Source organism: Chanodichthys erythropterus, chromosome 21 (genome assembly GCF_024489055.1).
Source record: "Chanodichthys erythropterus isolate Z2021 chromosome 21, ASM2448905v1, whole genome shotgun sequence".
NCBI classification, from domain to species: Eukaryota; Metazoa; Chordata; class Actinopteri; order Cypriniformes; family Xenocyprididae; genus Chanodichthys; species Chanodichthys erythropterus.
Window position 1 is genome coordinate 3,978,490 of NC_090241.1, and position 13,804 is coordinate 3,992,293.

At 37.8% G+C, this 13,804-nt stretch overlaps 2 protein-coding genes and 1 long non-coding RNA gene across 3 annotated transcripts in view; 2 read left to right on the plus strand and 1 right to left on the minus strand.

Annotated features, from left to right (window-relative positions):
- Positions 1-13,804, plus strand: part of ical1 (islet cell autoantigen 1-like) — a 73,343-nt gene that overhangs the window by 30,898 nt on the left and 28,641 nt on the right. The gene's annotated exons all lie outside the window — the stretch shown is intronic.
- cxcr4a (chemokine (C-X-C motif) receptor 4a) lies at positions 6,011-8,120 on the minus strand. Its single transcript, XM_067373429.1, has 2 exons — positions 7,559-8,120; positions 6,011-7,464 (listed from the first exon to the last, which is right to left on the minus strand). Exons 1-2 carry the CDS (start codon positions 7,571-7,573, stop codon positions 6,397-6,399), a joined length of 1,083 nt encoding a protein of 360 aa, XP_067229530.1. The 5' UTR covers positions 7,574-8,120; the 3' UTR covers positions 6,011-6,396.
- Positions 9,748-13,695, plus strand: LOC137010949 (uncharacterized). The gene is made up of 4 exons (XR_010893429.1): positions 9,748-9,807; positions 11,558-11,665; positions 11,772-11,902; positions 13,586-13,695. It is a non-coding gene; the product is annotated as an uncharacterized lncRNA (long non-coding RNA).

Sequence of the window (13,804 nt, forward strand, 5' to 3'; positions counted from 1 at the left end):
ATTTTCTGACGAATGTGCCACGGAGATCTAGGGCAGATCTATGGACTAGTTATGTTAGTTAGGGGTTCAAGTGCATATCACTGAAACCCTATTGTAATTGTTAAAATTTCCAAGAATCAGCATTCTCCCCTAAAAGTGATCAGGCAGACCAAACTGTAAGTTGTAGAGACTTGAAACTTTGAGGGCTGGTATTACTCACACCGTCTACAACGTCACCAAGGCTCACCCCACAGGGGCGCTACAGCAGTGAAAAGTATGAAATTGCTCATAACTCATAAACCGTTAGGCGTAGGATCAAGTGTCTTATATCGTTGGAATCCTCTGAACCAAATTCCGTTGGAAGCAAACCAGTGCAGCAAGATTCCCTGGAGTCTAATCTCATTAATTATAAAAAAAAGTTTGATTCATGGTCTCTAAGTGGGCGGAGCCACTTTTAGTAAAATGGCTATAACTCATTAATGGAATGAGATATTTTTACCAAACTTGACAAACATCTGTTAGAGCTCATTCTGTGGTCGCGTGAAAAAGGACGCAGCGACAGGCCACTTGGTGGTGATATTACATTGAATTAAAAAAAAAAAAAAGGCTATAACTACTTAACCCGAAATCTGATTGACTTGAAAATTGGCATGTGTTGTCTTTGTCCAAAGTGCCAAGACTGCTTTTGAGGACATGTGCATATCTCGAAAACCACGGCTGGCTTTCCCTACGGCTAGTGTGAGAAATTTGAAAGAAATCAGCAGACAGGGAGCGCTGTCATGTTTTTCAAGTGCGTAAAGGATTGTATATCACACGTATTTCACACATGCCCATGACATTCATACCACATGGTAGAACTCAACACATGGTAGAAAACAACTTTTCCTCTAGGACCACCGCTGTCCACTGAATCGTTCGTTAAATATTGGAGATTATCTCAAAAACAAACTTTGGTGAACTAAACGTTTGGCTCAACCTCAATAACTGTTAAAAAGCTTTATAAACTGTATGGTAAATTGCCTGTATTGGCTGTAAATGGTCTTTTCCATCTATAATCAAGATGGTTAAAGGCTTGCTAATTAAAACAATAGAACTATTTTAGGCATTAAAGCACTTGAACCCTGTTAATTGCTGAAAAGTTTAGCCAGTGCGATTGTTCAGAATCTCTCTCAAGCAAAATTTATGGTTCAGAATCACTTGAGGATGAGTAAATGATTTTCCCGAATTTCCATTTGTGAGTTATTCTTTTTACACTGAGATTAAACAAGATTAAAGGAACACTCCACTTTTTTTGACTCATTTTCCAACTCCCCTAGAGTTAAACAGTTGAGTTTTACCGTTTTCGAATCCATTCAGCCGATCTCCGGTTCTGGTGGTACCACTTTTAGCATAGCTTAGCATAGTTCATTGAATCTGATTAGACCGTTAGCATCGCGCTTAAAAATGACCAAAAAGTTTTGATTTTTTTCCTATTTAAAACTTGACTCTTCTGTAGTTAAATCGTGTACTAAGACCAACAGAAAATGAAAAGTTGCGATTTTCTAGGCTGATATGGCTAGGAACTATACTCTCATTCAGGCGTAATAATCAAGGAACTTTGCTGCCGTTCCATGGCTGCAGCAGTGCAATGATATTACGCAGCGCCCGTGAGCCCCTGCTTGCACAGGGAACGTGCCTTGCAACCATGCAGACGTTTGTGAGAGACTCAGCATAATATCATTGCACAAACTTTTTGGTCATTTTTAAGCGCGATGCTAACGGTCTAATCAGATTCAATGAACTATGCTAAGCTATGCTAAAAGTGATGACTGGATAAGTGGGCTGATAAATATACACTCTTTTCCACATCTGCACGGAGTGAGATATATTCAGATTGACAGGGTGAACAAGGGGGTTTAACAGCAAAATAAATGACCAGCTCTTAAAGAATGTCCTCTGACCACTCTCCTTTCTTACAGCCCCCGGGGGAACAGAGGCCTGATGGGGCACTTAACACTCTCAGGCATGCAAATCTTTCACACTCTACATTAGAGCCCATTACTCTGACTCAACGGGCCGTCCAGTAACTGGTGTTAGTTTGTATTGTCCTTACGCAAGGATTTTGCTTCTCAATGGGTCAACTCTCACGCATTTCCCCCTCTTAACATGGTGGCCTGGTTAGCAGCTTTTGCAATGCAGAGGTCACAGGCTCTTGTTTCCTATAGCTCCACACTGCTGTGCATTGCTGTAATACTTTCTCCCTCTGTAAAGACCTCCCATGGTTTTATTGTGGTTCATCCTCACCCCATTTGAACTGAATGCTACTGTCATGGATCACTAGTAATAATTGCAGGCTGCATAGACACGTAAACTCCATAAAAAAGGTTCAGAACTGATCTCGTATCTTGCATCATATTGGAGTATAGTATACAAACACAAAGTGTTTTCTATATGGCCATACAAAATGATGTCACTTTGTAGGCCAATCAGCAGTTAGCATCACGCTGGTTTCCTCAACAAAACCCAATAGGATTTTTCCATAGGCTGTTGGATTATTGCAAAAAACAAGCTCTGTTATCAATATAAGTTGCTTACACGTAATTTTCACAGATGAACTGACTATAATGAGCTATAATGAGCTATAATTGAATTACACCACGCTCATGACTTCAGCATCACCATCACTAAGCTTACAACAAATCTTTCAGTCTTTATTTAAAAACATTTTCCCATAAAGTTTGAGTTAGAATAGTTTATAAGAGCACAATTATAAGCATAACAAGGCTGCAAAGTGAACTGAGTTTACTTGTTCAGCTGATGACGTTTAATGTCAACTGTAGACCCATTTAGCCACTTGTTAACAGTTTAAAAAAATCACAAGTGGGGTAATACTGATGTATTTTATGTCGTAGAATAAAATGTGAAAGTGTTTTGAGCTTGTGTTCACCACAGACCTTATTTCAGCCATTTAAAGGATTAGTTCAATTTCAAATGAAAATTAGCCCAAGCTTTACTCACCCTCAAGCCATCCTAGGTGTATTTGACTTTCTTCTTTCTGATGAACACAATCGGAGAAATATTAATAAATATCCTGACGCATTCCTAGCTTTATAATGGCAATGAGCAATATGAGTATGTAATGAGTATGAGCTGAAGAAAGTGCCTCCATCCATCATAAACGTACTCCACACGGCTCCGGGGGGTTAATAAAGGCCTTCTGAAGCGAAGCCATGCATGTGTGTAAAAAAAAAAATAAAAAAATAAAAAAATATATATATATATATATATATATATATATATATATATATATATATATATATATATATATATATATATATATATATATATATATATTTAATAAGTTATGAAGTAAAATATCTAGCTTCCGCTAGACCGCCTTCCATATTCAATTTAGGAAAAAAGTGTAAAACTCTCACAGTTCAAAAAGCTTAAGCTACGTCCTACGCCTTCCCTATTCAGCTTACATAAAAAGTATAACTGACCGACGTCAGTTCCATTTTTTTCCGTAATTTTAATACAGAAGGCGGTCTGGCGGAAGCTAGATATTTTACTTCATAACTTGTTAAATATGGATATTTTTCTTACACAAATGCATCTCTTCACTTCAGAAGGACTTTATTAAGCCCTTTATTAAGACTTTATTAAGTCCACTCCCCTGGAGCTTTTTATGATGGATGGATGAGGATGGAGGCACTTTCTTCAGCTCATACTCGCTGGTATCGCTCACAGACAATATAAAGCTCGGATGCATCAGGATATTTATTAATATATCTCAGATTGTGTTCATCAGAAAGAAGAAAGTCAAATACACCTAGGATGGCTTGAGCGTGAGTAAAGCTTGGGCTAATTTTCATTTGACTAAAATCTCATAAAAACAAAAAACAAAAAAAAAAAACATTGTAATCGCTGCACCACTCTATACTGCTATATATGTTTTGAGCTTGTGTTCACCACATTATTAAAGACCTTATTTCAGCTATTTAAAGGATTAGTTCACTTTCAAATGAAAATTTGAAAGCTTATGCTACGTCCTACACCTTCCCTATTCAACTTACGGAAAAAGCTTAACTGACGCGAGGCCAGTCCCGTTTTTTTCATAACTTGAATAAGGAAGGCGGTCTAGCAGAAGTTAGATATTTTACTTAATAACTTGTTAAATGTGGATTGTTTTTTTAAACAAACACATCGCTTTGCTTCAGAAGGACTTTATTAACCCCCCGGAGCCATATAGAGTAAGTTTATAATGGATGGAGACACTTTCTTCAGCTCATACTCGGTGGTGCTGCCATTATAAAGCTCAGATGCGTCCGAATATTTATTAATATATCTCAGATTGTGTTCATCAGAAAGAAGAAAGTCATATACACATAGGATGGCGTGACCCTGAGTAAAGCTTGGGGTAATTTTCATTTAAAAGTGAACTAATCCTTTAACTAAAATCTCAATTGTAATCCCTGCACCACTCTATACTGCTATATAACGTAATATGCACTGCTTTTATTTGCATGTGGTTGTTCTTTGTTCACTCAAAAGGAAGAGTGCAAGAAGAGTTTTCTGCATCTTTGCTGAATAAAATGTTTCATGAGCACCAAATCAGCATATTAGAATGATTTCTGAAGGATCATGTGACACTGAAGACTGGAGTAATGGCAATTAATAGTATTATTCCAAACTTTTGATAATGTATATATACAAGCTGTGTGTGTGTAGTTCTGGTAAACTCTTTATTTTCCATTATTGGGAAAGATGGCAATGAACTATTTGACCTTGTGGGGACATTTTTGAAATGATGTTTTTTGAGAATGTAAAAATGCAGAACATTTTCTGTGATGGGTAGGTTTAGGGGTAGGGGATAGAATACGCAGTTATGTCTGTGGAAAGTACCTATAAAATCTCAACATTTTATTTGAACAGTTTCATTTATGCATTTGGCTGATGGCCATGCTCTATGTCTGAGCTACAGGAATGCTCCATAACATGTTTTGGTTGTACAATTTTGTCCATAGGCTATTGTGATGAACTACACCTGTAGATGCTCTAGGACACATGTGTAAACTCAAGGGGAAATGACTTCAGACATCCACTAAACATCACTTTCACAGTTTTTGCAAGAAATTAAGTTAGTTCTGAGAAAATCTCTAGCATAATTTCTTTGTGGTTTGATACTTTGTTATTGTGGTTTGCTATTCAGACGTAAGTGTAAGTGAAACTTAAGTATCCAAACACAATTAGAGCAACTTTATAGCGTACTCAGTCCTGTTAGTTTCATAGAAAGCAAAGTCATCAGGTACTGCACACAGTTTTTTTTTTTCTATTGAATAATGCTTTTCTAACAAATTTGTTTACGAGCTTTAGTTTCCCAAATCATAATAGTGGGTTTTTACCTAAACATCTGTACAAAACCGCACTGAACCAGTTTACTTGATCAGTCATGCAAAATGAGGTTGTATGACTCACATGGGGTATGTTTGGTACTTTCAATCAGGGTCAGAGACATGACAACGTGGTTTTGTTATGGTACCACCTGAATAAACAGTTTCCTTTGTGAGGTAAAATTACATTTGTGGGGGGCAAATAATCAAAAACACAAATGAGGATGATAAGAAATTAAATTTGTAAAGTTAACCAAACTGGCATTGCAAGATAGCACAATTTGCATTTAAGAAGGTTCCCTTGTGTGCTTGTTCATGGTTGAATGGATCCCGCAGCATGTTGGGGTTTCTGCCGAGGGTTGCTCTGTGTGTTTGGTCAGACCTGAGAGGGTTTACATCTCAGGGAATCCCCATCATATGCATATGTGTCAGAGGGGGGATATTATTGGCTGAGAGTACTGTAATTGTTGTACTTTTCCGACATGCTTAAATAACTTCTGATAAATCTTCTGATATAACTTCTGAAGAAGTTAATGAAAGTAATAATGCTTTCCCCTACGTCACATCACACGTCTCCGTGCAGAACGAAACTAAATGACTCTTAAAAAGAGTTACTTAAGAGAAGTCATCAAAACACACACACACACAATATTTGGAGTACTCAAACAATTTATTGCAAGACTTCAAATAGCCAAAGCAGCTCTTTTAAACTGGAACCATGTGGTTTATCATGTAATAAATAAATGCAATGGTCTACATAAGTGCAGAAAGGAACCAGTTGAAAAAAAAAAAACAATCTATATACATATGTACAGTAAACATCTTGCACAATATATCAACACATTTGTATCCTCACAATAAAAGAGATTTTACAGTAATACTGGAAGCAGTGCAGTATGTGATACCATACTGACAGACATATTTACATTCGATCAACTTTCCAATCAGGCTCAGCCTGTTTACTATACTTTTCCTATACAAAGCACATATCTCATATAATATTTGGAAGCATATTCTCAGTCCAAGTTGCGCGCGCGCGCTTGTGTTAACTAGAGTGAAAGCTAGAAGACTCGGATTCTGTGGATACAGATGACATCCCTCCTCTCTTCTTCGGCAGAATTTTCAAACTGGACCCCCGGCTAGGAGAGAGAGCGCTGCGGGCGGACTTCTTGAACTTCACGCCCAGAAACGCGTATAGGATGGGGTTGAGGCAGCAGTGAAAGTACGCGAGAGCCTCCGTCACGAAGATCCACTTCTCTAGACCCTGCTCGAGCTCGCATGTGTGAGGAATCACCTCTAGCATCAACAGCGTGTCCAGCAGGATCCCCCCGCAATAAGGCAGCCAGCAAACGAAAAAGCACACGATCAGAACCACTGTGGTCTTGAGCGCCTTGCGCTTCTGCGTGCCCTTGGAGCCGCGCGACAGCTTCGAGATGATGATGCAGTAGCAGATGAGAATCACGAGCCCGGGCAGCACGAAGCCCACCAGGATGTGCTGGAAGCGGAAAGTGACCACCCAAATTATGAAAGAGTCCTGAGGGTAAAGGCGCTCGCAGAAGGTGCGGATAGTGCTGGTCTCCGCTTTGGCGAACACCAGGTCGGGGACGGTGAGGAGCGCGGCGGGGAGCCACACGCCCACGTAAATGATGCGATTGGCGAGCAGTTTCCTCGGAGCTTGGCTGTTTGTGGCGCGCACCACGGCGAGGTACCGGTCCAGACTGATGAAGGCGAGGATGAGGACGCTGCTGTATAAATTCACCGTGTAAATCATATGCACGGCCACGCACATGAAGCTTCCAAAGTACCAGTCTTTGGCCGCGTCCACGGCCCAGAACGGCAGGGTCAGCACAAACAGAAGGTCCGCCACTGAAAGGTGCAGACGGTACTTGTCTGTCATGGTTCTGGATTTCTTCTGGCAGCCCATTACCAGCACAACCAGTCCGTTCCCGACAAGACCCAAAACAAATATGATCCCGTACACGGTTGGAAGAAAGATCCTCTGGAACTCGTGACTGACCTCCACGTCGCACGGGACCTCAAAGTTGGCTCCAATGTCCCCCGAGCCGAACTCAGAGTTGTTATCAGCCGATAAATCATCCTCAAAGACGATGTGCTGCAAAAGAGTAAACGGACAAAGTTAGAAAAGTTATTTAAATGCAATCAAACTTCATTTAACCAAACGCTTTTTTGAGTAAATGTTGACTTACTTCGTAATATGCCATGTTTAAAACACTCCTCCGGTGCAGTCTCCAGAAATTCTACACTGACTTTCTAAACTGCTGTGGCGCTCAGATGATTTTAAATACCCCACTAGTGCGCTGAAACTCCGCCTACTCACACACGCAATCCACAGCCGCACGCGCGCGCTCGGGTCTCAGAGAACAGGTACCTGCATCCGCAAACACTCTTTTCCTGTTTTCGTGTTTCTTTTTTTCTTTGTGTGATAGAAGAAAACGACGTCCTGTGACAGAAATCAGCGTTTCAATCGTATGCCTGCAGAAAACTTCACACAAAACCAGTTAGTTTTGCCTATATCAAGAAATATGTTAATTTCTAATTCATAATTCTTGTAAACAAAGTGGTGCACTGTGATTATAGCCTTTGTGTTTATATTACTACACACACACACACATGTCCGTTTTTGTGAATTGTGGGGACATTCCATAGGCGTAAAATTGTTTTTTACACTGTACAAACTGTATTTTCTATTTTCTATCCCCCTACAGTACCCCTAAACCTAAACCTAACCATGACAGGAAACTGTGCACACTTTTACTTTCTCACAAAAACTCATTCTGTATGATTTATAAGCCTTTTGAACAGTGGGGACATGGGGTAATGTCCTCATAAGTCACCTCTTCTTGTAATACCTATGTCATACCCATGTCATAATACTCATTTGTGTCCTTATATGTCACAAAAACGTGCATATCGTGTGCATACCACACACACACACACACACACACACATATATATATATATATATATATATATATATATATATATATATATATATATATATATATATATATATATATATATATCTATATATATATATTTATATGTGTGTGTGTGTGTGTGTGGTATGCGCCACGAATGGCTGTTGAATCGTGATAGTGACATTAAATTCCCAACGAAATGTCTCACTCGCTATACAACCCTCAAACACCTTTAAATGTCATTCAACCTGAGTCTTCACAAACACACACACACACCTGTGAAAGTGTGATAATTTGAAGTTCTGTGAAAAGTGTGTTCATATGTGTGTGTGGAGTGGACCTACAATAAGTGAAATGAAATCAGAAAAATCAGGAGGGATTGGCTTATTTTAACACAGAAATACACTGTATGTTAATCTCTTAAGTGCTCTGAGCTGTTTATGTTTTGCATAAGTTCAATGGCATTTTATCACATTTAAAGGTGCTAATGTGTTGAAGATCAGATAAAATCACAGAGACAGTCTGAGTGATCACAGATCGTACAATTCTCCCTTTGTTCAAAACATCCAAACCCCATATAAAATTAACTTAACTCATGTATATGTATATATGTCTCAATTTATACAAGTATAGTGGGGCAGCTGGTAAAATGGGGCACTTAAGATTCGTATTTAATATGTTCTGTTTAATGCAGGGAAGATCTTTAGCTATTTAAAATGGCTGTTTGGCATCATATTTAGACAAATTATCTCAAAGACTCCTACTTTATCTCTAAATCTCTTTATCTCTCTAAAAGAGCACCCATACCCTCTACTATATAATACTGCAGTCATTCAATACTTGGTTGTAACCATCACAGATGCTGGTTAGTGAACAGAGACGTAGACACCTGGCCGAAATGAGAGGTCAGACCTATCGCTGGTTTTAGGGAGCAAGGAAGGGCAGTTCTCAAAGAGAAAAACCCTTTGGCAATGTGTGCATATGTGTGTGTGTGCTTTCCTCTGGGAGAACATGTGTTTTCACCTGCCCCCAGCCAAAAGTGATGACTTCTGCTTCTCAAACTGGAAGAGTTGTAAAGTGATCTGCATGTATGTGTGTGTGTGTGTGTGTGTTTGTGCCTTCAAAATCTGTTGCATTTAATTATATGTACACAATCACATAATATATTAATTTCTTTCAAAAATATACTCACTAGTCACTACACAATAGTATTACAAAGTTGTAAAATAACTCCTAGTCAGTGTATGCAATCTTAATTAGGTCATGGTTTAATGGAACTTATATTTTAGTTTGAAGTTTGATTTTGTATGCATGCAAGCTCAGTTTTTCCACAGGAACATGAACAAATCAGATTTTGTTTTTTGTGTGTACTTATGTGTGGTTGTGTGAATGCATGTGGGCTGATGAAAGAAAGCTAGAGCTGTAAGACACAATCCGGGTGTCTTTTATGTCTGCAGATACCACAGAGGTGTCAAAGATGCAAAGGATTAAAAAAAAGACGGTGTGGGAGAAAGACGGTATGTGGAATTGATGCATTCGTTGTTGTTTTCTCTCATGTCACGATCTCAGTACTGCAAAAAAAATCCATGAATGTATGATTTTCTCATCCTGTGTGTGCAATGAAAAGGAAGTTGCTGACAGAGGTTTGGAGACAGCTGTCCTTAGAGGTTCACATGCTTACAACAAAAGAAAGGAACAATAGCATAATATAGTAGGGAGTAATTAAATATTAGTCTGTTTGTGCATGATATATATTTAAATACATTTTTATAATGGATCACAAAATTATCCAGCTAACAGGGATCATTCTCAGAACTCTCCTAATGTTCTGGAAAGGTTATGAACAAATGTTCTTCCAGTAACGTTAATAGAATGTTTGTTCAATCTAATAATCTTGTTAAAATGTTAGCACAAAAACATTCACACTAAAAAAATGAAACAAATGTACACAGTAAAATACCGTTTTCCACTGAAACAGAAATATACTGTTAAAACAATGCATTCTGGGTCATTTTATTTGTTGTTTTGGAGAATGTAACCTATAGGCTACTTTCTCGAAAATGGCAAATAATATTACCCAGAATGCATTGTTTTTATGGTATATTACTTCTGTATATTACAATGCATTCTGGGTAATATTATTGGTAATTTCTGAGAAAGTAACCTATAGGTTACTTTCTCGAAAATTACAAATATTACAGAGAATGCATTGTTTTTACAGTATATTTCAGTGTTTCAGTGGAAAACGGTATTTTACTGTGTAAATTTGTTTCTTTTTTTTTTACAGCTGTTTTTTATGGTACAGGTTTTAGATGGACATTCATCTAACATATTTTTAATATAGCAGCTTGTTTCAGAGAACATTCAAAAGTAACGTTGTCATAATGTTTGCAAAATGATAAAAAGTTATGTTCCCTTAACGTTTACATAACCATGAAAACTTTTTTTAAAAAGTTAAAAACTTGACATTTCAGAAGTAACGTTTTCATAACTTAGGGTACATTTACAGGACAAAAATGTACTAGACACTGAAAAATTTTCCTTTGCGTTTTTCGAGTACAGGCGACAACATTGTCAAAACAATCCTTATTCACACAGATCCACAAAAATGACTAAAAACACTGTATAATGCATGCCAGGCCAGTAGATGGCAATGTCATTTTGTAAAGAAACACTAATTTCAAAAGTTTGCATTTTAAGAGCCCCAAAATGGCGTTGTTGTGTAAATGAAGGGCCAAAATGCATGAAAAGCTTTCTGTTTTTAGTTGAAATGGTGTCATTCCTTAATGGAAACATTAGCATAATGTTTTTTGAAAACATTGTGTGTTAATGTTCCTAAAAATACATGCAAAGCTACAGCAAAGTCACGCAGTAAGTGAACAGGTCGAGTTCAAACTTCATGAAATGTCCCATTTCACTTCTTTTTGAAAAAAAAACAAAACAAAACAAAAAAACATACAAAATGTCGCCAGTACAGAGGGTTTCCTCCCTTCTCCATAGGGCACGACAACAGCCCTCAGGACAGGGCAGAGAGACTCTGATAAGAATACAATAGGTCTGATGATTCCAGATAAGAGTTTCTGGCCTTTCTGAGAGTCATTAGGCCATCTGTATCTGTTTATGTATGTGACTTTCTTCAAATCTTATCTACTAATAATGATTTAAACAGATGAATTTAGAGGAAAAGATTCAGATAAGCTGCAGCTGAATGCTTCTTTGCTTGTGTGAAGTAGAGAAACCCAAAAGAAACTTGAGGTCTATTTGCAGATCTACCAGGCAGCACGGTGGTGCCTTGAAGTCTATACGCTGGCCACTAAAGTTCCAGCCTCAAGGCGACAGAAAACAAATCACTGCTTGGCCAAGCCATTCATAGAGGTGAGCAGAGAGAGGGGGAATAAAGAAGAGGTGGTATTAAGGAAAGAGGAGACACCTGTTTGAATGGCCCACTGCCCATGCTCTTTTTCTCTCTCTTTCATCCCAGCTTGTTTGGTCATGGAGACAGCTGAAAAGACTATTAAGGGGGAACAGAGTCGGTGACAGACCCGCATTAATTAAAAGCCATTGGAGACTAAGCAAAGACTAGCCGATTCACTGCTGCGCTGAATTATCCAGGTGAGACGTGCAGTATATGCACCGCAGTGAGTGAGAGAGAGCACTTAAGTCAGCCAGTAACATTATTTGTAAGATTATTTGTGTATATAGTCTGGGATAAATATTTGATGTTCACAATAGGATGAAAACTGCAGAGAACATTTTGGATGTTTTATCAATGTTATCTGGAGGTTTTAAATGAATATTCTGAGTTCAAAACAAGCTACGCTCAATCAACAGCATTTGTTGAAAATAGAAAACATTCTAAAAATGCTGGGTTACAGTTGGGTTGAAAATGGACAAACCCAATGAATGAGTTGTTTTAACCCGGCGGTTGGGTTAAACTCAACTATAGTTTAAAAATCACTATATATGGCTGGCTTAAAATGAACCCAAATAGGTTGGAAATTAAAAATCAGACACATAAATACTAGAGGCAAGAATAAAAATCAAAAGGTGAACATTTATTAATAAGAAATTCAATAAATGTTTATTGTTACGATATATTATTCATATATAGTAATAAATGTTCATTTATTAAAAATATTAATTTCCAACATACTTTAGGTTAATTTTAGAAAAGAAATTAAAGAAATACAGTAATTTTTAAACAATAGTTGAGTTAAATAAAACTACCCAGCATGTTTTTAACTAACACAACCCCTGGGTTAAAACAATCCAGTCGCTGGGATTGTCCATTTTCAACCCAACCTGGGTTTTTTTTAACCCAGCATTTTTTAGTTTTACCCAGAAAAAGCAATTTTCTTCACTCTAAAACCATGTTTTTGTGTGTTTATATCTGAATATAAAATATGGACAAATCCAACAGTTGGGTTTATTCATATTAGACCAAAATGCATTTATTTTTATTTTATTTTTAGAAAATTGGCCCAATTCAATTCATTTTTTTAATAAAAGGACAAGTGAAATGGTTAAAGATTCTGTCAAAAAAAAGTCACCTCACCAAATGTCATGATATTTTAGGTTTGTGTCACCATATTTGATACAGGTTTTGAATGCTTGCGTTTGATTAATAAAGGCTTTAAAGGTGCAATGTGTAAATTTTAGGAGGCTCTATGAACAGAAATGCAATATAATATACATAACTATGTTTTCACTGGTGTAAAAAGACCTTACATAATGAACCGTTATGTTGTTATTATCTTAGAATGAGCCATTTATATCTACATACACCCTTACACATTATGTCACCATTTTGCGCCAGCATGTTTCTACAGTAGCCCTAAACGGACAAAATGCACTACAGAGCGTGTTTGCTTGACTGGCTACTCTCTTCTTTCTCAGACGACATCTTTGTCCTGTGTTGGCCATCGTAGCTTCTCTATATTGCAATTAAATCGCTAAAATTTACACACTGCACCTTTATTTTTGATCTGTTCATCTGTTTAAACGTGTTTCTTTAGAAGAGCGTCCCGTTCATATGGATTTATTTCACACAACCTTTATGTCCTTTTTGGAGCTTCAAAGTTGTGGACCCCATTGACTCTCATAATATCGACAAGAAACACTGAAACATTATTCAAAGCATCTTCTTTTATTCTGCAGAGAAAAGAAAGCCATGCAAGTTTGGGGGAGTAAACGATGACAGAATTTTCATTTTTGGGTGAACTATCCCTTTTAAAACTCTGGAATCTTCTGTCTGGCTAGAAATCTGACTCTGACTGGGACTGAATTGTGTTGCAGGTCTTTGAGAGGATTAGCTGGGCTGATCTGAGGACTGATATGGATCCCTCCTGTCTGTCATTTGCATCCTTTGTGGAAGGACACTCGCTGCTCTGTGTGTATATGTGTGGATGGGGGTGGGGGGGCTTTTTGTTAATGACCAGAACATTTACTGTCAAACGTAAGTACGCAGAAGGCCACACACAAACTACACTGTCACATTTTTGTATGTTGGGGTGG